General features: G+C 35.8%; 1 protein-coding gene across 5 annotated transcripts in view; it reads left to right on the top strand.

The window, feature by feature from the left end:
• LOC117315014 overlaps positions 1-22482 on the top strand; it is a 69293-nt gene that overhangs the window by 42987 nt on the left and 3824 nt on the right. For all 5 annotated transcript variants that reach the window (XM_033869140.1, XM_033869143.1, XM_033869144.1 and 2 more), the window contains 2 exons: positions 9105-9219; positions 9508-9557. In XM_033869140.1, the coding sequence (XP_033725031.1) occupies positions 9105-9219; positions 9508-9557 (165 nt within the window). The remainder of the gene's footprint in view (positions 1-9104; positions 9220-9507; positions 9558-22482) is intronic.

The following is a 22482-nucleotide window of genomic DNA, read 5'->3' as shown; positions in this document are numbered from 1 at the left end:
TAGTTATAGGGAAATCACATTTTTGACTATCATTTGTTTTATTTGTTTTTAAATTCATTCTTTCAGTCAAATTTACTGAAATATTTCAAAAATCAGGTGACCGTTAAGGCCCATGGGCCTCTTGTTCAAGTTATTGTCGTTAGAACTACTTTTTCTCGGATGTTGACAATTTGATCACGGCCACGTCAAAAGTCGATCAAGTTAAAGCAATTTTTATCGGCAAATTTTTCATTCGTTCATCACTTATCCACAAAAGGAATGGAATTTGGGTGCAAACTTAGTTTGCCAAAATCGGGTATTATCTTTCAGAATATCATAAGTATTTTTAGTAAAAACGTCAAATAAAGAACTTAAAAAATTGAACAAATTGGATGGCTGAGGGACTCTTTCGCCAGACATTTGGTAGTATATCATTATGTCTATCTTTCTGTCTATAATATTTCTTTCCTTACATATGTCCTTCTGTCTATCTTTCTGTTTATTATAGTTTTATCCTTCCATATATCCTTTTGTCTATCTTTCTGTCTATTATATTTTTATCCTTCTATATGTCCTTCTGTCTATCCTTGTTAACCATAACTTTTAGTTTGTCCGGACAATTTCTCTTAAACTAAATGGATAATTTCAATGAAACTTCACACAAATATGGAGGACCATGTATAGATGTGCATGCCACTTTATTTTCTTTCAAAATTCTGGTTGCTATGGCAACTGGTCACTATAAACAGGTTTTCCGATAAGAACCATCACTTTTAGTTTGTCCGGACAATTTCTCCTAAACTAAATGGCCAATTTCAATGAAACTTCACACAAATATGGAGGACCATGTGTAGATGTGCATGCCACTTTCTTTTTTTTTCAAAATTATGGTTGCTATGGCAACTGGTGGTCACTATAAACAGGTTTTCTGATAAGAACCATAACTTTAAGTTTGTCCGGACAACTCCTCCTAAACCGAAGGGCCGATTTCAACGAAACTTTCTTATTTTTTCAAAATTATGGTTGCTATGGCAACTGGTCACTATATTACTGGGTTATCTTAGTTAGGGGGGGGGGGGGGGGGGGGTGTATGAGTCGGCCATCCTGGTGATCATTGTTTTATTGTCTATTGTTCCATTTATACTTCTGTCCATCTTTCTGTTTCATCATTCCGTGTATCCTTCTACCCATCCGTCTGATTCATCATTCCGTGTATCCTTCTGTCTATCTTTCTGTTTCATCATGCCATCTATTCTTCTGTACATCCTTTGTACATCCCTCTTGTACTTTGACATGTAATCTTGCCTAGACTATTTCCTACACTACTTGGTACTTGCTCTTTATACTTGTGATTTGTCATATATAAATATCACTGTGATCTATATTTTGACCTTTCACCTACCTTCAATCAAACCATGTGACTCTCTCTACATTCCAACTTTTGACCAGCATCAAACAAAATTTCCATTATTAGCTCACCTGGTCCGAAGGACCAAGGTGAGCTTATGCCATACCGTGGCGTCCGTCGTCTGTCGTCCGTCCGTCCGTCGTCTGTCGTCCGTCGTCCGTTGTCCGTCCGTCCGTCAACAATTGACTTCTTCTTCATAACCACTGATCAGAATTTGACCAAATTTGGTCAGAAGCATCCCTATGGGTAGGGGACTCAAAATTGTACAAATGATGGGGCTGACCCCCCAGGGGCCTGAGGGGCGGGGCCAAAAGGGGTCAATTTGGCTATATTGATATAAACGACTTCTTCTCTGAAACCGAGCAAAGGATATTGCTCCTATTTGTCTGGAAGTATCACTATGGGGTGGGGATTCAAAATTGTACAAATGGTGGTGCTGACCCCCAGGGGCCTGAGGGGCGGGGCCAAAAGGTGTCAATTTGGCCATATTGATATAAACGACTTCTTCTCTGAAACCGAGCAAAGGATATTGCTCCTATTTGTCTGGAAGCATCACTATGGGGTGAGGATTCAAAATTGTACAAATGGTGGTGCTGACCCCCTAGGGGCCTGAGGGGCGAGGCAAAAATGGGTCAATATAGCTACCATATTGATATAAACGACTTCTTCTCTGGAACCGAGCAAAGGATATCAATCATATTTGCCTGGTAGCATAACTTTGGGGTGGGGATTCAAAATTGTACAAATGGTGGTGCTGACCCCCTAGGGGCCTGAGGGGCGAGGCAAAAATGGGTCAATATAGCTACCATATTGATATAAACGACTTCTTCTCTGGAACCGAGCAAAGGATATCACTCATATTTGTCAGTAGCATCACTTTGGGGTGGGGATTCAAAATTGTACAAATGATGGGGCTAACCTCCAGGGGCCGGAAGGGCGGGGCCAAATGTGGTCATTTGGGCTATATTGATATAAACAACTTCTTCTCTGAAACCGAACAAACGATATTGCTCATATTTGCCTGGTAGCAACACTATGGGGTGGGGATTCAAAATTGTACAAATGGTGTGGCTGACCCCGGGGGGCCTGAGGGGCGGGGCCAAGAGGGGTCAATTTGGCTGTATTGATATAAACGACTTCTTCTCTGAAACCGAGCAAAGGATATTGCTCCTTTTTGCCTGGAAGCAATCACTATGGGGTGGGGATTCAAAATTGTACAAATGGTGGTGCTGACTCCCTAGGGGCCTGAGAGGCGGGGCAAAAATGGGTCAATAAAGCTATATTGATATTAACGACTTCTTCTCTGAAACTAAGCAATGGATATCACTCATATTTGCCAGGTAGCAACCCCCTAGGGTAGGGATTCAAAATTGTACAAATGACAGGGCTGACCCCAGGGGACCTAAGAGGCGGGGCCAAAAGGGGTTATTTTGGCAAAATTGATATAAACAACTTTTTCTCTGAAAATAAGCAATGGATATCTTTAATATTTGACTGGTAGCATTCACTTTGTTTAAGGATTCAAAATTGTACAAATGATGGGGCCGACCCCCTGGAGGCTGAGGGGCTCGGCCAAAAGGTGTCAATTTGGCTAAATTGATATGAACAACTTCTCTGAAACAGCTCATATTTGACTATTAGCATCCTATTGGGGTAGGGATTCAAAATTGTATAAAGGAAGGAGCTGACTCCCAGGGGGCAGAGGGCAGGGCCAAAAGGGGCCAATTGGTCTAAACAAAATCTTCTCTGAAACTAAGCAATGGATATCACTCACATTTGTGTGGTAGCATCCCTATGGGGTCGCGCCAAAAGTCAATTTCATTTCATGGATTAATGTACCTTTTGGCATTTTTAGTATTAAAATAAAACCAATGTACATGTACCCATATAAAATGCTTATGATATATATTGACATAGCAATACCAGCAACAAATATACTTAAGCATCATTCTTGTTTCATATCTCATGAAACCAGGTGAGCGATACAGGCCCTCTGGGCCTCTTGTTACTGAAATATCCTATTGATATCCATGGAATATTGGAAAGAATTAAAGGATTCTTACACCACCAGTACTTCATACTTGGGCCAAATGTTTGAATTTAGAGCATGTTAGGAATTAATATAAGTTTAAAGTCACTGGAGGAGTCTCGAATAACATTTTGTGATCGCTTTTTGTCAGGCATCCTATATAATCAGTTAATATTTTTGACCTTTTCTCAGGAAAACCAAGAGGCCTAGGGTGAGGTTATTGGACTTGTAGTATGCTGTAATGAAGGGCTACATCGTTTGTTCATGTCAATTGCCTTGAGCTAGTATCAAGGTCACAGGGATCAAATATGTTGAAATCTATAAATGAATTCTTCTCAATATCCAAGTGATCCAGGGTCATGGTAATTAAGTAGTAGCATGCTGTGATAAAGGGCTAAAATGTTTGTTCAAATTAATGACCTTGATTAAGTTTGAAGGTCACAGGGGTCAAATATGTTAAGATATTAAAATAAACTTTCAATATCAAAGATGGATATTGATCAAGTATCATGCAGGGATGCTGGGAAACTTCAAGGTCACACTGGTCATGTGTTAAATTCTAACCTTAAAAACAAACAAAACATCAACTGTCAGTATGTATTTCAGAACTCAGGTGTCCATTAAGGCCCAATGGCCTCCTGTTAATATTTCAAACTTATTTTTTAGCCCTGTCAATGGGGTTCATCTTAAACTTATTCATAATTCAGGTGACCATTAGGTCAATTGGGCCTCAATTGGGTTCACCTTAAACTTGCCTAACTTGTTTCATTGGAATGGTAGGAAAAGGAATCTAACAATGTGTCATTTTTCAGCCTAGTCAGAAGTCTTGCAGAAGCAATGTTTTTTTCTGAACAACACAAGCATTTCAAAAAGGTCTTCCCTGGACAATAGCGCTTTCAATTGCATTCTCCCAGTTAGCTGCCAGGGATGATCTTGCATATGATTTTTTCTTTGTTTGTTTGTTTTTTTTGTTTTGTTGTTGTTTTTTTTTGTTTTTTATGGAGGCGTTTACGCCTGCCATATTACAATCACCTACGAGTTGTGACGTCACAATCTCTCACTTTCATTTTCGTTATATTTCCTTTCACAGTTCATTTTGTAGTTTCTTTCGGTTCATATATGATGTAGTTGAACTATATATACATTTATGAAAACTATCAAGACTACAAATAAAGTGCTATTACATGAAAAAAGGTATATTCAGTATAAATTTCTCTTCGGCGGAAGCCCGGAATTTGAGACCTCTGGTGGTAATTTCTATAACTAGGGGTAATGATTCGCTTATACTATTAGTTCCAAGTATGAGGCACGTCATTGTAGTCCGTCATTCAAAGAAGATGTGCACAGAAATGTATTAACTATGCTTATAATGTTGTGAACATTTCAGGAACTATTTTGAATAAACAATAAGAATAATGTCTTGTAAATATCTACACCTGCATCGATTTTTGCAAATCTATATCGAAAATACTGTTTGAAGGGAGATAACTGCGAGATTCTGACGTTACCTTACAGAGGACACTTGTTTAACTACTAGGAATAAAGACGGCATAACAACCAAGCGCAAACAAATTCCCGATTTTCATAATACCCTCCAGGTTTTGGCTAACAACATTTCTTTTGTTTAAAACTTGGTAGTTTGTTCACGAGATTTTATGAGATTTGGTCAGATATTTAGCGATCACGTGTTCCGTCTGTTTTCGTGAGCGAGCACTCTGTCAAAATGGAGGCACGTGGACACGGGCTTCACACGAAGCATCAAAGTGTGATGTTTGTCGCTAGAAATTAATATCTATCAACATGAATTAAAGGCAAGTTGCTTACAAAGTTTAAATCTGTTTGTTGACCCACTGAAATAAGCGTTTGTTTATTTAGGACGAAACTGTTTACGATAAGTTGTTCAAGCCTGGCCAGACCACAAAATCACAATATCTACTGCGATTATAGTCCGAATTTTCTGACGATCTTCCTATATACTATATGCAGACTTTAATCAGCGATATCAACACCAGAACCCTTCGGATTACTGCGATAACTGATCGAAGTCCCTGTGTTTCAAATCTATGAATCGGTAGACCTTTTATTTTTTAAAACTAAGAAAACTGGCACATATCTGTCGTGGTGGTCATTTGTGCTGTGCCTTCCCCGACAGAGACAATATACATAATCTGGGCTTTTGTGATAAGGTTTACTGCAGTATCTACTCGCACTCGTAATATATATGAAAATGCTAAATTATTATTGAACCAGCTTGTCTTATTTATATATTATTCAGCTCACGATTCAACCTTTTCAAATGTTTTCATGTAATATAACTTTTTGTTGTTTTCATGAAAAATGATAAATACATGTATATCTATTGGCAATCGATATATCAAATCCATATAATATAAGACTTTCTCAAATATCAATATTCCTCATAACTTTCAAAATAAATCTATATATGCTTTTGAAATTTAATTAAAAATGTTTGATTTTCATGTCACGAACAAATCCCTTAAAATGATCATCAATCTCCTTATTGGTCTCCAGAAAGTGTGAAAATAAATGAAACTTTTTTGTCAATAATTCTATTTATTATGAATTCATGTATAACCATTTAGGTTTTTTCCAATGTTGACCTTTAAAACTATATATATACAAGCAACAATCTGTGGGATGTCAAATATGGAAGGCTATATAGCTGTTTCAGGATAAATTGCCAAAAATGCTTATAAGTACTGTTTCTTATCACTGATCACATATATTGGGTTTTTGACTATTATGTGTTATTGCTACTTAAGTGTGAATTTTTTCGGCTTAAGTGATAATGTATTTCTTTGTACTTGTGTGCAACAGACATCGCAAGAGTTTAATTCTCCTACATATAATATTGACTCCTACAAAAAGAAGTTGAGTGATCATGAGTGGTTGACCTACGAGAGGCATTTTATCAAATCTCATATTGACCATACTGATTGCTCATGATCATATTTCATCCGGCCTAGTAAACTCTAGAAAAAACATCTTAATTTATGAAAGTAGCTAACTCCTTTAATGTATGTGTAAAAATTAAGTATATATATATATCGTACAAAACATCAAACTTCTAATATGGTAGATATGAAACATACATTTAGGCTGACTGCCTGATAATATGATACAATTTGTTTACAATCCTTTGACATTCAGCTCATAATATACACCATTATAATTTGATCTGTCGTCATGCGTCGGTCTTCTTCTTAAGACCAAGATATCGCAGAATGGTGTACAAAAGGTTCTTAAGCTATTTTATCAAAATTGTTAATTTCATGGCCCCCTATGTGTCACATTCCCCCTGAGGAGAGGATACATTTTACTATAGTTTATATAGGAAACTCATCACACATATTTTAGCATAATTTGTTTCATTTTCATTGGAAATTGGTTAGCACGTGGTTAGGGCAAACTTTTCTCAATGATATATTGTCAGAGAATGTCAAGGCCAACGACTTGTTATGGGTTCGAATGTCAACAATAAAAATCTTATATTGATTATTTTTTTCATTTCATATGAACGAACATAGTCCACTGAAACAGAATGTGCATATTTTATTGTCATCAGATAAAAATATGGCAGAAAGATATGGCACTTGGAAAAGAATCATAAAGCTATTTTCTCGAGCCAAAATTAAAAAATAATCCAAAATTGCAGAATAAAGGTTTCTGCTATTTTATCTATAATATACACATGAAGGCTTAATGTTTGGCGCATCGATAACGTATGGCTGGCTACAAATGTTATACTTATATTTGACCTTGACCTTCATTTAAGGTCACGGGGGTCAAATGATGAAGAAAATTCAAAGTTCTTTCAAAATTATTAATTTGGGTCACATTTTAAAGAATCGGCCCTTTTAAAGGTGTGTGCAATGTATCAAGGTCAAATAATCAAAATGACGCAGATATGGCACTTTTAAAAAGAAAGTCCTACCAAAATGAAAAAATGACCCAAAACTGCACATACACATGAAGGCTGAATATTTGGCAAACAGATACATGTAACATGTGTAACTGGCTACAAATATTGAGTTTATCTCTCTGACCTTGACCTTCATTCACATTTTAAAGAACCGGCTCTTATGAAGGTGTGTGCGAAGTTTCAAGGGCAAATTATTAAAAATGATGCAGACATGCCCTTTAAAGAATGTTTTCTTGCCAAAATCAAAAATTATCCTTAAACTGCAATTCAATTGTTGGCTCAAAAGGGGTCAATTTGGCTCAATTGACATAAATAACTTCTTCTTTGAAACTAAGCAATCGATATAGCTCATACTTGACTGGTAGCATCCTTTTGGGTAGGGATTCAAAATTGTAAAAATGGTGGGGTTGATCCCCGGGGGGCAGGGTCAAAAGGGGTCAATTGGTTTCTCTGAAACTAAGTTATGGATATAACTCACATTGGTGTGGTACAAAATGTAGCAATCCCTATGGGGTTGTACCCAAAGTCAATTTCATTTCATGGATTAATTGCACAATTTGGTATAAAACCTACATTTGTATGGTAGCATGGTTATGGGGTGGGTATTCAAAATTGTACGAATGTTGGGGTTAACCTCCCGGGGGCTGAAGGATGGGACCAAAATAGGTCAATTTCGCTAAATTGACATTTTTACACAATCCTGATGTAAAAATAGGCCCAGGGTTCTTTCCCCACCCCAAGGGACTTATACAATCGTATTGAATTGATATCAAATATGAAAGTTTTCTTCAATATTTTGCATGTAAAACGCTGTATATTTATATACAGTACCTATAGCTACTAGGCTATTATCTACATCTTGGTGGTAAATTAAAAAGCAACAAATCACAGTTTATTGTTAATATTGACATTGGATCTATTAAAATAGATGGAATTGATATCTAATTTTGAAATAATTGTCCTTAAAAATGAGGTCTTTGTTAAAAAAAAGTGTAATAACTTTTAAAAGCTGTCAATCTAATTTTGATATTATTCTAAGATCAAAATAGAAAGGAATAAACAATTTTGTTTACAAGATATTGAAAGACATTGTACACTTTCAACAAAAAAGTAGCAGACACTCCCTGTATTTTCAATACATATCGTGTATTGCTTAACTTATCGAAATGCATATCTTATTGTTTCGTCATTTCTAATACCCAGGCCTATAAAATATAAGTTTGTTTTAAACACATAAATGCAAATTTTGAACTACTTAAGTATAAAAGATGGTTTAAAGTATGAATGTTAATGACATGTACCTAAGTAGACGTTGATTTGAAAAAATTTAAAATGTTTGACTTTTTAAGTAAAGGTTTGATTGAAATAAGAAATTCTTTTAGAAGTAGGTTTGCAACTTTTCAGATGGTTAAAACCATTATGTACATCGGAACAGTCTAAACCATTACATTCATCAGGACTGTGAAAACCATTATGTCCGGTTGGTTTGACACATTTAAGTGGAAATGTTTCGTCATGTTGATATCAGTTTAATTTGTATTCTTGCTTTATTTCAAATATCTCCTTTTACATCTGACTAACGCCTCCTACAGTACTTTCAGTACTTTGATTTTCTTTAAACTCTGTCACAATTCCAAAATTGATTGCAAATTGTTTTCGGTATATATCACTATGCATTGACCGTACTGCCCATGCGTATATAGTCGGATGTCCTTTACTGACCATGCATGGATTTCTAATTTCAGGCCATCGAACAACAATCTGAACAAGCTGAACTACGTAAAATAATTGATATGATGCAAAATAATGAACCTACAACAGATGTACAACAAATTCTTCAGAGACAATCAAATCAAAAAGGTACGTTTATGTTTCAAGCTATTTTCTATTTAACTTCAAGCTACAAATGCATTAATTTCCTGCATAATGTATATTAGTTGCAATGTCATCATCAAGGTAACTTCTGGGAAACAATGCTTGTTATTTTGACTATAGCCTTGAATAGATTATGTTGGGTATATAACTGCATGTGTAATTTGATAAAAACTCCGACGAGTTTGAAAAAATATGTATTTTGAGAATATACACAGTAAAGCATATTTTTTAGCAGCAGTAGTTGAATTAAAACTTTACTTTATCTTATTCCAGACAAGGGCATGATGTTGCAGGCAGTCATTCCTATACTTAGTCAGGATCCTGTAAGTTCTAGTAAAAACTGCATTCATTCGAATACCCAATTTTTTAAAACAAATTCCATATTATGTTCAGCATGGGCTTGTTTAATGCGACCCACAAAAAATATATTTGACTTAAAGAACAGTATTGAAAGTGTGTTTTTTTTTTTGAGCCCACCATCATCAGATGGTGGGCTATTCAAATCGCCCTGCGTCCGTGGTCCGTGGTCCGTCGTCCGTCCCTCCGTCCGTCCATAAACAATTCTTGTACTGAAGGGGTCTTTCTCAAATTTTCTTATGTAGGTTCCCCTCGGTGCCTAGTTATGCATATTGCATTTTGAGACCAATCGGAAAACAACATGGCCGACAAGCAGCCATCTTGGATTTTGACCATTGAAGTTTGTTATCACTATTTCTGAGAAAGTACTGAAGGGATCTTTCTCAAATTTCATATGTGGGTTCCACTTGGTGACTAGTTATGCATATTGCATTTTGAGACCAATAGGAAAACAAAATGGCCGACAGGCATAAGCTATCCCAATTCCATAAACTACCCACCATAACAAAACTAAATCTGCCTAAGAAAAGTTTTTGATGTGATCATGTTTGTGTGACATAGTAGTGTAATAAGTAAAATTGATCAATATATGTTAAACAATTTTATCCTTTTTTCTTAATAAACCTTAATTCCTTGATCTATACATTATAACAAATCTAAATTTGGCCTGAGATAAGATAATTGATATTAATATGAGTCATGTAAGGAGGGGGAGAGGGGGGTCCACTTTACCATGAGCATGGTAAAGTGACCCCCCTCTTCCCCCTCATTACATGACTCACATTGAATTCACTGATCACAATTTAATTCAATGTTTTTTTTAAATGTATGTGTATAGATTAATGAATTGAGGTTAATTGAAAAAACATTTAGTGAAAAAAATAAAATAAATCTACAAAAATACATTTTCACTATAATCATGGTAAAGTGACTCCCCTCTCCCAACCTCTCTACATAACTCACATCAAAATTATATTCTTATTCACTTCATTCAAACGAACATAAAACATTTATCATATATAACTCAACACCAATGTATGGGCCTGGCCTTCAACGGTCCAATTGTTTATTTTCCAAAGTACAATTTAAAATAAACACAAGCGTTCACCGCGAACTTCCTTTCCTTCCCCGTCTGTTACGTCAGAATCCCGAGGTACTATGATCTGTAATAACTACACATTTTTACTACTTCATATTAGATTTTTAGCCCACCATCATCAGATGGTGGGCTATTCAAATCGCCCTGCGTCCGTGGTCCGTCGTCCGTCCGTCCGTCCGTCCGTCCCTCCGTCCGTCCGTCCCTCCGTCCGTCCGTAAACAATTCTTGTTATCGCTAATCCTCAGAAAGTACTGAAGGGATCTTTCTTAAATTTCATATGTGGGTTCCCCTTGGTGCCTAGTTATGCATATTGCATTTTGAGACCAATCGGAAAACAACATGGCCGACAGGCAGCCATCTTGGATTTTGACAATTGAAGTTTGTTATCGCTATTTCTGAGAAAGTACTGAAGGGATCTTTCTCAAATTTTATATGTAGGCTCCCCTTGGTGCCTAGTTATGCATATTGCATTTCGAGACCAATCGGAAAGCAACATGGCCGACAGGCAGCCATCTTGGATTTTGATAATTGAAGTTTGTTATCGCTATTTCTCAGAAAGTACTGAAGGGATCTTTCTCAAATTTCATATGTAGGTTCCCCTTGGTGCCTAGTTATGCATATTGCATTTTGAGACCAATCGGAAAACAACATGGCCGACAGGCAGCCATCTTGGATTTTGACAATTGAATTTTGTTATCGCTATTTCTGAGAAAGTACTGAAGGGATCTTTCTCAAATTTCATATGTAGATTCCCCTTGGTGCCTAGTTATGCATATTGCATTTTGAGACCAATCGGAAAGCAACATGGCCGACAGGCAGCCATCTTGGATTTTGACAATTGAAGCTTGTTATCGCTATTTCTGAGAAAGTACTGAAGGGATCTTTCTCAAATTTCATATGTAGGTTCCCCTTGGTGCATAGTTATGCATATTGCATTTTGAGACCAATCGGAAAACAACATGGCCGACAGGCAGCCATCTTGGATTTTGACAATTGAAGTTTGTTATCGCTATTTCTGAGAAAGTGCTGAAGGGATCTTTCTCAAATTTCATATGTAGATTCCCCTTGGTGCCTAGTTATGCATATTGCATTTTGAGACCAATCGGAAAACAACATGGCCGACAGGCAGCCATCTTGGATTTTGACAATTGAAGTTTGTTATCGCTATTTCTCAGAAAGTACTGAAGGGATCTTTCTCAAATTTCATATGTAGATTCCCCTTGGTGCCTAGTTATGCATATTGCATTTTGAGACCAATCGGAAAACAACATGGCCGACAGGCAGCCATCTTGGATTTTGACAATTGAAGTTTGTTATCGCTATTTCTGAGAAAGTGCTGAAGGGATCTTTCTCAAATTTCATATGTATGTTTCCCTTGGTGCCTAGTTATGCTTATTGCATTTTGAGACCTATCGGAAAACAACATGGCCGACAGGCAGCCATCATGGATTTTGATAATTGAAGTTTGTTATCGCTATTTCTCAGAAAGTACTGAAGGGATCTTTCTCAAATTTCATATTTAGATTCCCCTTGGTGCCTTGTTATGCATATTGCATTTTGAGACGAATCGGAAAACAACATGGCCGACAGACAGCCATCTTGGATTTTGACAATTGAAGTTTGTTATCGATATTTCTGAGAAAGTACTGAAGGGATCTTTCTCAAATTTCATATGTAGGTTTCCCTTGGTGCCTAGTTATGCATATTGCATTTTGAGACCTATCGGAAAACAACATGGCCGACAGGCAGCCATCTTGGATTTTGACAATTGAAGTTTGTTATCGCTATTTTTCAGAAATTGCTGAAGGGATCTTTCTGAAATTTCATTTGTAGGTTGCCCTCTGTGCCTAGTTATGCATATTGGATTTTGAGACCAGTCAGAAAACAACCTGCCCAACAGGCAGCCATCTTGTATTTTGATAATTGAAGTTTGTTATCGCTATTTTACAGAAGGTACTGAAGGGATCTTTCTCAAATTTCATATGTAGGTCCCCCTTGGTCCCTGGTGTTGCATTTTGGGACCAATCTGAAAACAACAGACAGCCATTATCACTAAATCTTAAATTTCATATATAGGTTCCCCTTGTTTGAAAAGTACTAGAGGGCTGTTTCTGAATTTACACAGATTAGTAAGACTTAGAGGAAGGGAAAAGTAGAGAAAAGATCAATCTGACATGGAACCTATAAAGATCATTCAATGGTGGGCGCCAAGATCCCTCTGGGATCTCTTGTTAGAAAATTTAGTGTGTTCGCTTGGACCGTCAAGACTCGAATGATCACTACTATCATTTTACTCAACCATTACAACTCCTGACATGCAAGTAAGGGCTGTTCCAGAAAAAATGACGTCCCCCCCAAGAAGGCTCTTTTTTTTACCCCCACCACCTACATATTTTGAATTATTGCTTGGAGCGACCACCTACAGAATTCAATTTTTTTTCAACCCCACCACCCATGTTAATTTAATTACCCCACCACTTATGCATTAAACATTTTCAAGTGGTGTTGTTTCATTTTTATTTCAACCGTATATACATACATTAATTAATACAGATATGTTCACTTTCTGACATGAAGCCTGTCTTGATTTATTCTGCTGCTGTATTATATATATAACCAACAGTAAATTTTTGAGGGAGGGTCTCCTTGTAGTGTACACGTAGCTGCACTACTGCATACCCAAGCCCTTAAAACGGCCATTAAAAACCCCATTAAAATTTCCCATCATAAAACCATCAATCATGCTATTAATTTTGTACCTTTAATTGCTTTTAATTGAAAAATTTTAATACAAGTTTGATAGTCTTTAAATGTGACAGTTTTCAATTTTAATGATCATCAAAGGGTTGAAACAAATCAATTAGTTCATGGTACTTAATACATTTTAATGGCTATTAACAAAACATTTATAATGATCATTAATTATTTTAATAATGGCTTTTAATGTAACATTAATGACTATTAAAGGTACAAAATTAATGGGTCTGAAAAAAAATTAAATGCATTTTAAGGATTTTAATGGTTTGACAAAAACATTAATAGTCATTAACTCTTATCACCACTGTCAAATTGCCCATTACAAACCCATTAAAGTTTTCACTAAGTAATTGCCATTACAATGTAATAGGGCCATCAATAATTAGTCTTCAATGTAATGGGCATCAAACCTTATGGTGTAATGGGCATTAAACATTTTGGTGTAATGTAATGGCCATTAGGTTTGGAGCAAAACCATTTTTGTAATGCCCATTAACAGTGTCATTACTTTCTGAAGTGTACTCTGTAATGGCCATTACATTTCATCAGAAAAGGTGTAATGGCCATTAAAGGTGTACAAAACTAAAAGACCATTACAAGAAAATACACTTTAATGGCCATAATTTTTAAAAATATAATGACCATTACTTTTAAAGTACAAAAACTGTTTAAAGATCAACACAATGGTAATGGCCATTATATATATACAGGTATACAAAATTAATGGACCTACATTTGACCATTACATTAGACGCATTCAGAAAATTTAGAAAATGCATTTTACCACTTAATTTCATCAAAGTTCATCATGAACTGTATCACTATGCATGTTTGACAATATCGTTGTACATGTAGTCCTTCCATTAAAAATTGCATTCAAAGTGATCCATCATTTGTTTCAAATTGATAACTGCTTCAAAAATGGGTATTCACAGCTAGTACACAATCATGTGGACCCAAAATCCTTTTAATATTCTTCAGATACATGTAAGAGTGATTTATGTTCATTATTGCATTAATTCTCAATGTACATATGATGTTTGTTTGTACAATTTGGTTGAATAGGCAATACAATTTAAGAAATGCCAAAGCTGTTTGAATATAATGTACACTATGTAAATTTAGGTCACATGCATGGTGATTGGTTTTAAGTTAATTCTTACCTATAAACAGGTTGACATACTTCCAGAGTTGAATATTTCATTTCCTGGTAGTCTTGTATTAATCATGAACCAGGTATTAAAGATAAATACTTCCCTTCATTTGTAAAATAACATGTTGTTCATATGTGTGAGAAAAGCCTCATGGCTGCCATGTATTGGAAATCTCCTGCTTGAAGTTATTGGGCGGGAAAAATTTGGCGGGAAATTTGAAGTTTTTAGCCCACCATCATCAGATGGTGGGCTATTCAAATCGCCCTGCGTCCGTGGTCCGTCGTCCGTCCGTCCGTCCGTCCCTCCCTCCGTCCGTCCGTCCGTCCGTAAACAATTCTTGTTATCGCTAATCCTCAGAAAGTACTGAAGGGATCTTTCTCAAACTTCATATGTAGGTTCCCCTTGGTGCCTAGTTATGCATATTGCATTTTGGGACCGATCGGAAAACAAGATGGCCGACAGGCAGCCATCTTGGGTTTTGACCATTGAAGTTTGTTATCGCTATTTCTGAAAAAGTACAGAAGGGATCTTTCTCAAATTTCATATGTAGGTTCCCCTTGGTGCCTAGTTATGCATATTGCATTTTGGGACCGATCGGATAACAACATGGCCGACAGGCAGCCATCTTGGATTTTGACCATTGAAGTTTGTTATCGCTATTTCTGAGAAAGCACTGAAGGGATCTTTCTCAAATTTCATATGTTGGTTTCCCTTGATGCCTAGTTATGCATATTGCATTTTGGGACCGATCGAAAAACAAGATGGCCGACAGGCAGCCATCTTGGATTTTGACCATTGAAGTTTGTTATCGCTATTTCTGAGAAAGTGCTGAAGGGATCTTTCTCAAATTGCATATGTAAGTTTCCCTTGGTGCCTAGTTATGCATGTTGTGTTTTGAGACCAATCTGAAAACAACATGGCCGACAGGCAGCCATCTTGGATTTTGACAATTGAAGTTTGTTATCGCTATTTCTGAGAAAGTACTGAATGGATCTTTCTGAAATTTCATATGAGGTTCCCCTTGGCGCCTAGTTATGCATATTGCGTTTTGAGACCAATAAGAAAACAACATGGCCGACACACAGCCATCTTGGATTTTGACAATTGAAGTTTGTTATCGCTATTTCTGAGAAAGTACTGAATGGATCTTTCTCAAATTGCATATGGAGGTTCCCCTTGGTGCCTCGTTATGCTGATTCCATTTTGAGATCAATTGGAAAACAATATTTTAGCTGACAGACTGCCATCTTGGATTTTGACAATTGAAGTTTGTTATCGCTATTTCTGAGAAAGTACTGAATGGATCTTTCTCAAATTGCATATGGAGGTTCCCCTTGGTGCCTCGTTATGCTGATTCCATTTTGGGACCGATCGGAAAACAAGATGGCCGACAGGCAGCCATCTTGGATTTTGACCATTGAAGTTTGTTATCGCTATTTCTGAGAAAGTACTGAAGGGATCTTTCTCAAATTTCATATGTAGGTTCCCCTTGGTGCCTAGTTATGCATATTGCATTTTGGGACCGATCGGAAAACAACATGGCCGACAGGCAGCCATATTGGATTTTGACCATTGAAGTTTGTTATCGCTATTTCTGAGAAAGAACTGAAGGGATCTTTCTCAAATTCCATATATAGGTTCCCCTTGGTGCCTAAATCTTAAATTTCATATAAAGGTTTCCCTTGTTTGAAAAGTACTAGAGGTTTCTTCTGAATTTACACAGATTAGTAAGACTTAGAAGAAGAGAAAAGTAGAGAAAAGATCAATCTGACATGGAACCTATGAAGAACATTCAATGGTGGGCGCCAAGATCCCTCTGGGAGTTCTTGTTTTTATTGTGAAGGGGTTTAGTAAGCCTGTACAGTTTCCTTATTCTTCTTTAAGCCAACAACAAAATTGTAATATAGACATGGAATTCAACAATAACAATATAATGAAAAATAAGATACTGAAATAATACATTAATTTAAGGTCAACAATTCATGGTAGTATATTAAACATTGTCATATATATTACAATATGATGTGATGATATTTGTAATATTTGTAATGGCCATTACAAGAAAAAAAATGTTACTTATGAGGAATTGCACATCGGAATAACAAATGTAATGGCATTACATAAAGGTACCATTAATTAATGGCTATTGCATTATGACCATAATTTGTTATGGTCATTAAATGGAAAATGTAATGGGCATTACAGGAAGTTACCAATAAGTAATTGCCATTACATTGTGCTCATAATTTGTTGTGGCCATTAAATGGAAAATGTAATGGGCATTACATGAAGGTACCAATAAGTAATGGCCATTGCATTGTGATCATAATTTGTTATGGCCATTAAATGGAAAATGTAATGTGCATTACATGAAGTTACCAATAAATAATTGCCATTACATTGTGATCATAATTTGTTGTGGCCATTAAATGGAAAATGTTATGGGAGTACATAAAATCCACAGTTAGTAATGGCCATAACATTATGATGACTCCACTCTAATGGCCATTACAAACAGAATAAAGGCCATTAAAAAAAAATACAAAACATGAAGTAATGGCCATTATTTTGTTAATGACCATTACAAAGAAAATATTAATAGGAAAGTAATTGAAATTTAGAAAAATAATGCCCATTACATTACTTAACTCCAGGTTTGTCCCAAAAATGGAAACGAGAAATAATGGCCAATTTTAATGGAATCAGTGTTTTTAATGGTTTTGTAATGGGTTTGTAATAGATTTGTAATGACTTTGCTGGGCAGTAGTGAGCTGGTGGCTACCTCTCACATAGTGGAAGCCTGCTGTATTCTATCCAGAGTAACAGAAACGTCTCGCGCAAAGCACACATCAATGAGAAGCCATGAAATTCAATGTATGATCAAACCTTTCTATAAAGGACACTCAAGGGACAGATCATAAGTGTCTTTTATACTGAGGTCAATTATATAGTAAATTGCGAAGAGTCGGTCTGACGAGTCTGTCCTTTATATGGAAGTGTTTGACTGTAATTATTAAGCAATAAGCCAGTTCTAAATGTTAATTACAAAATTATGGAACTTAATGTGATTTACTGTATCAAAAACAGAATATGATTCTGTACAAATCTCTTTATTTTGTTTTTACCCCATACATTGATTTTGAACAATTCATGCTCGCATCACATATCACCTGCACCCTACGGAATAAAACAACTACACCTTGTCGAGTACCTGGCAGGCAGACTTGTTTAACATGCATGTTTTAATTTTCATAGTAAAGAAAGTAGATTATCAAGTAGTGTACAAAGATATGTATACAGCAACTTCTTCATTTGCATGTATTATAACTTTTAGGAAAGGATAAAAAAAATATGTGCCTATAGTGAGCAAGATATTGAAATTACAAATTGCATTCTTCCAACATAATGTTCAAATTAACTAGATTCACTTTACATCCACACTGTAACATGCATGTAATCTCGGGTCATTCATACTTGCCAACTTTTTTAAATTCTCATAGGGGAGAAAGTGCGTGAGCGACATTTTTTACTGGAAAACACATTTCACGCGCGACACATTTAGCAAACAAAAAGTAAGGGGAGATAATTTGCTATTGGAAAATAAATTCCTTGCATGATCACTTAAGCTTCTTTCCCTCACTGAAAAAAGGGGGACAAAATTATTTCAAGTTTGGAAAGATAATTATATAAGCAACAAGATACAAAAAAATAGCTGCAAAATTACATCATTTTTAATTATTTCTGGAAATTATTTAACTCACTGTTCACTCTAAATAAAAGTATTTACTTAGATATGTTATGAAAATTATGTTGTAAGATAGATGTCAGTCAATTAAATGCAAATTATCACAATGATATCACTTTCTATCAAGCTTTCTCTCCAGCAGTAAACTTCAAAAGAAAATACATTAAATGTCACAATAAATGTCTAGAGTACAATATAATATCTGAATGAAATTTCAAATGTTTCCTTTGAATTACAACAAAGACAATAATACAAAAAAAATTAATAAAAAGGGCTGTACCAGCGGTTGTACTCACTATAGGCTTACAACTCAGTGCTTTGTAGGTGGGGACTGATACTTAAATTCAAAGTTTTAACATGACAGTATTAAGTTTAAGAAAGTGAGTATTTGTGGACAAAAATGTGAATTGGGAAAGTTTCTGCCAAAATAAGTCTCTGCTAATTGACGCTAAGTATGCTGATGATACGGTGATTGAAACGACGTTACCTACCGGCAACCAGGCCTTCGGTCTATATGGACGTTATTGTGAATTTATTTCCTTGTGCCAATTATCTTAAGATCAGCCAATGTTTTAATGTAGTTAACATTTCAATAAGTAATCTGTCAAATTTGATACTCCATTGATAACATTGCCAGTGTTGTTTTCACTTTTTCTGTCCGAGATATACTGTCAAGTAGAGGTCGTTTATGCGCTTGACATCAAAGGCAGTATACGAAGCCATTTACAAGCGTTTAATCAACCATGACTGATCTGCTACAAAACCATCACCACGCGTCTTCAGCTTAATTGGTTTTAATTAATTGTTTATTTATCGGGGTATTGTCACCCTTGCAGTCAGTGAAGTGTCAGAATTTCGTTACGGCCTGTGAGCAGGTCAGTTAACTGACCAATGCCCCACACATATGTCTTTCACCAGCCAGCAAGCGTTACCTGTCATAGGCCTTAGTGAATCTAACAAGATGAATAGGGGGGCTCCATACGGAGTTATCAAGACATATTCTCCAAAATCGGGAGAATACACTATGTTTTATCTATACGATCGGGAGACGGGGCAGGGAGTCTGGAATCAGGAAATTCCCGACTAAATCGGGAAAGTTGGCAAGTATGGTCATTATTGTGAAAACAGATCTGTTCAAAGAGATATAAAAGAATCTAACAAGTTACTTTTGCTGCTGTTTCATATGAAATTTATGCAACTCTTTACAAACCATTTTACAAGTGAACTGAAAGTAAAACTTAAAATTTGTGAGACTAAAGTATATAGTATGAAACTAATTAATATATTGTGTTTTATGAAAATTTGATTTAATCACATTTATTTTGTAGCTCTATTCTATCTTCTGAACAAGCAATTTTGAATGCTTTTCTATATATACTTTTTCACTCCAAATGGCATATACAGTTGTATATATATATATTTATATTTCAACTTGATGGTGACATTGTGTATCGCTTAAATATGTAAACATAAATGACACAACAAGACAATTCCGGTTGAATATCGCTAACGTTTTCAAGCCGTGTATCGGCTATCTTCAGGCGATTACTTTTTAATGCTTAGTAACAATACCGATACACGGCTTAAAAACGTTAACGATATTCTACCGGAATTGTCTTGTTGTGTCATTTATGTTTACATATATATTTATATATTCTTTCGAAATATATGTTTGCTATAAAGCAGTGCATACAAAGCGAAAAGCAACATCGTTTTTTTTCCAAAAATATTCATGAAATAATAAAGTGTTTACGAGTTATATACTCCCCTTGCAAATTTATGTCGTCGGAAAAAGCCTCAAATACAAGGCCTAAGTGTCAGGTACATGTATCATAGTACAAAAAAATGGTCATTTTAATAATTAGTGATATTTCAAGTATAGGTAAATTGTAGGAATATTTCAACATGAGACTATGGAATTTATATTGTTTATATTTTATTACTAGACATTTGAATTAGCTTGGCAGTCAGTTTTATTAGAATCATATTGTATTTTAGAAGCTTTGATGTTTTTAGGAGTCAGCCAGGTAAACTGGATTAGCCTTAATTGAGTTGACACATATCTACCTGTGAACCCTCCAGCTGACAGGTGGTCACTCAACAGGCTCAATTAAAGTAATTGTAGGATAAACACTTTGAGACACAATAGGACTTTGTATGATTTACTACTGACCATAGCTGTTAGGTAACTGGTGTCAACATATCTTAATTACTATAGGCACCATCTGATAATTAAACTCCACCTCTTACTATTTTATTAACCAATGAAATTGAATGTTATAGTTTTGACTGTTTTGTAAAGAGTATACATAAATAGTTTTTACAGCGAGAGAGTGGAAGTGCAGAAGGAGAGAGCTAGATTAGGACCCAAGCGAGTGTGTGGGTGCTGGCCTTTTACAAGGACCCGTAGACTCTGACCAACTTTGAAGTAGGGGTCAGCACCAGAGTGGACAATTTATAAAGTACTTCTGTATTGGTTGAACCTTAGTGAAATATTGATTCCAGTGAATAAAATAAATATCTAAGAAGAAGAGACTGTCTCCAAGCTAATTCAAATGTCTAGTAATAAAATATAAACAATATAAATTCCATAGTCTCATGTTGAAATATTCCTACAATTTACCTATACTTGAAATATCACTAATTATTAAAATGACCATTTTTTTGTACTATGATACATGTATTGGCACAAATATAAGAATCGTGTGTGTAGAATATTATTTAAATTATTCCCGATAGCGGTCTGCCTAAAAAACTGGATTTTATTTGATCGTCGATCGTGACGCCATTTTCTAAAACGTGATTGACCTCGATTGCTCAAGTATGTCGATGATAACATTAGGCCTGTACGCATATATGTTGTCGGGCGGTTAACTTCAACACGCTCCACGTTATCACTGTATTTGGGTTGTATTATTTGTAAACTCCGATATATTAAATGATTAAAAGGTTTCTATGAAAGTGAAAATATCATCAAGATGTTATCGGTCACACGGTCAAATACGAAGTTATCAAAATGACTCTTGAGAAAAGTAACGGAAAACTCAAAGTCGAAAAAGGAAGTAACATGTCCAAACAGAATGTCGATCTGATCATCCTTACATTAGTTTTAGAAAACAGATTTCCTCGCCATTAAATTCCTCGTATTTTGATTTCACAATAAACCTACCGTGACCCTTTTTATACCCAAACATGTCGGTGAAGAGGACTTCCATGTCAATTCCCCGCAAGATTTAATTTCATTAAAATCATCAAACTCATTTTCAATGAAGGTGCGTGCTATATTGCGCCAGATTTGCATTTCCTAAAAACTTTCTGACGAGATCGGCTCCAGAGAAGCCTTGGTCGTCCATCTTCCTTAGATTAAATCATGTGATTTTAAGTAACCAATCAACGCATGGTACACCAGAAACTCTCGGGACTCATCGAAGAAATACTTTATATTCGGGAGTCTTCTGCATTGGCCCTAAGACGTGTATTTTCCTCGCGGGATTGGCCTTTTTTTCGCCGATTTTTTTTTAATGATAAGACAACAAAACACATGTATTTTTTATTACAAAATACAACAATGCATACGTTTTTTTAATTCATCAATTTTCATGGTACAACCAACCATGGAATTCAATTTTCTGCATAAACGACCACCTACAGAATAAAGTTTCCCAGAAAACCCACCACCCACAGAAATTTAAATATCGTCTGCCGTCCGTGGGGGGGACGTCATTTTTTCTGGAACAGCCCTAATGCGTAACTCAAGTGCAGTCATGTACGCACGTTCGTTTCAATTACCTGTGTTACCTTGCTCTACATACAGGACACCCGTATGTGTCACCACAATGTATACGAACATCGGAGTCACGTGACTATGATAAATTCATTTACCTACCCCAAGACCAATTTTCTTGACTTTATTTATGTATATTATAATGAATGGAATTAAACATAAAATATCGTTACCTTTGTAGGTGGGTGTGGAGGGGGTGTGGTCAATTTACCATGACCATGGTAAAGTTACCCCCCCCCCCCCCCCCCCTCTCTTCTCCCTCATTACATGAATCACATTAAATTAACTGATCACGATTCAATTCAATGTTTTTTAAATGTATAAATTAATGAATTGATGTCTATTGAAATAT

This window comes from Pecten maximus, chromosome 17 (assembly GCF_902652985.1).
Source record: "Pecten maximus chromosome 17, xPecMax1.1, whole genome shotgun sequence".
NCBI lineage: Eukaryota > Metazoa > Mollusca > Bivalvia > Pectinida > Pectinidae > Pecten > Pecten maximus.
The sequence above is the reverse complement of the archived record's forward strand: the minus strand, read 5'-3'. Positions and strand labels throughout refer to the sequence as shown.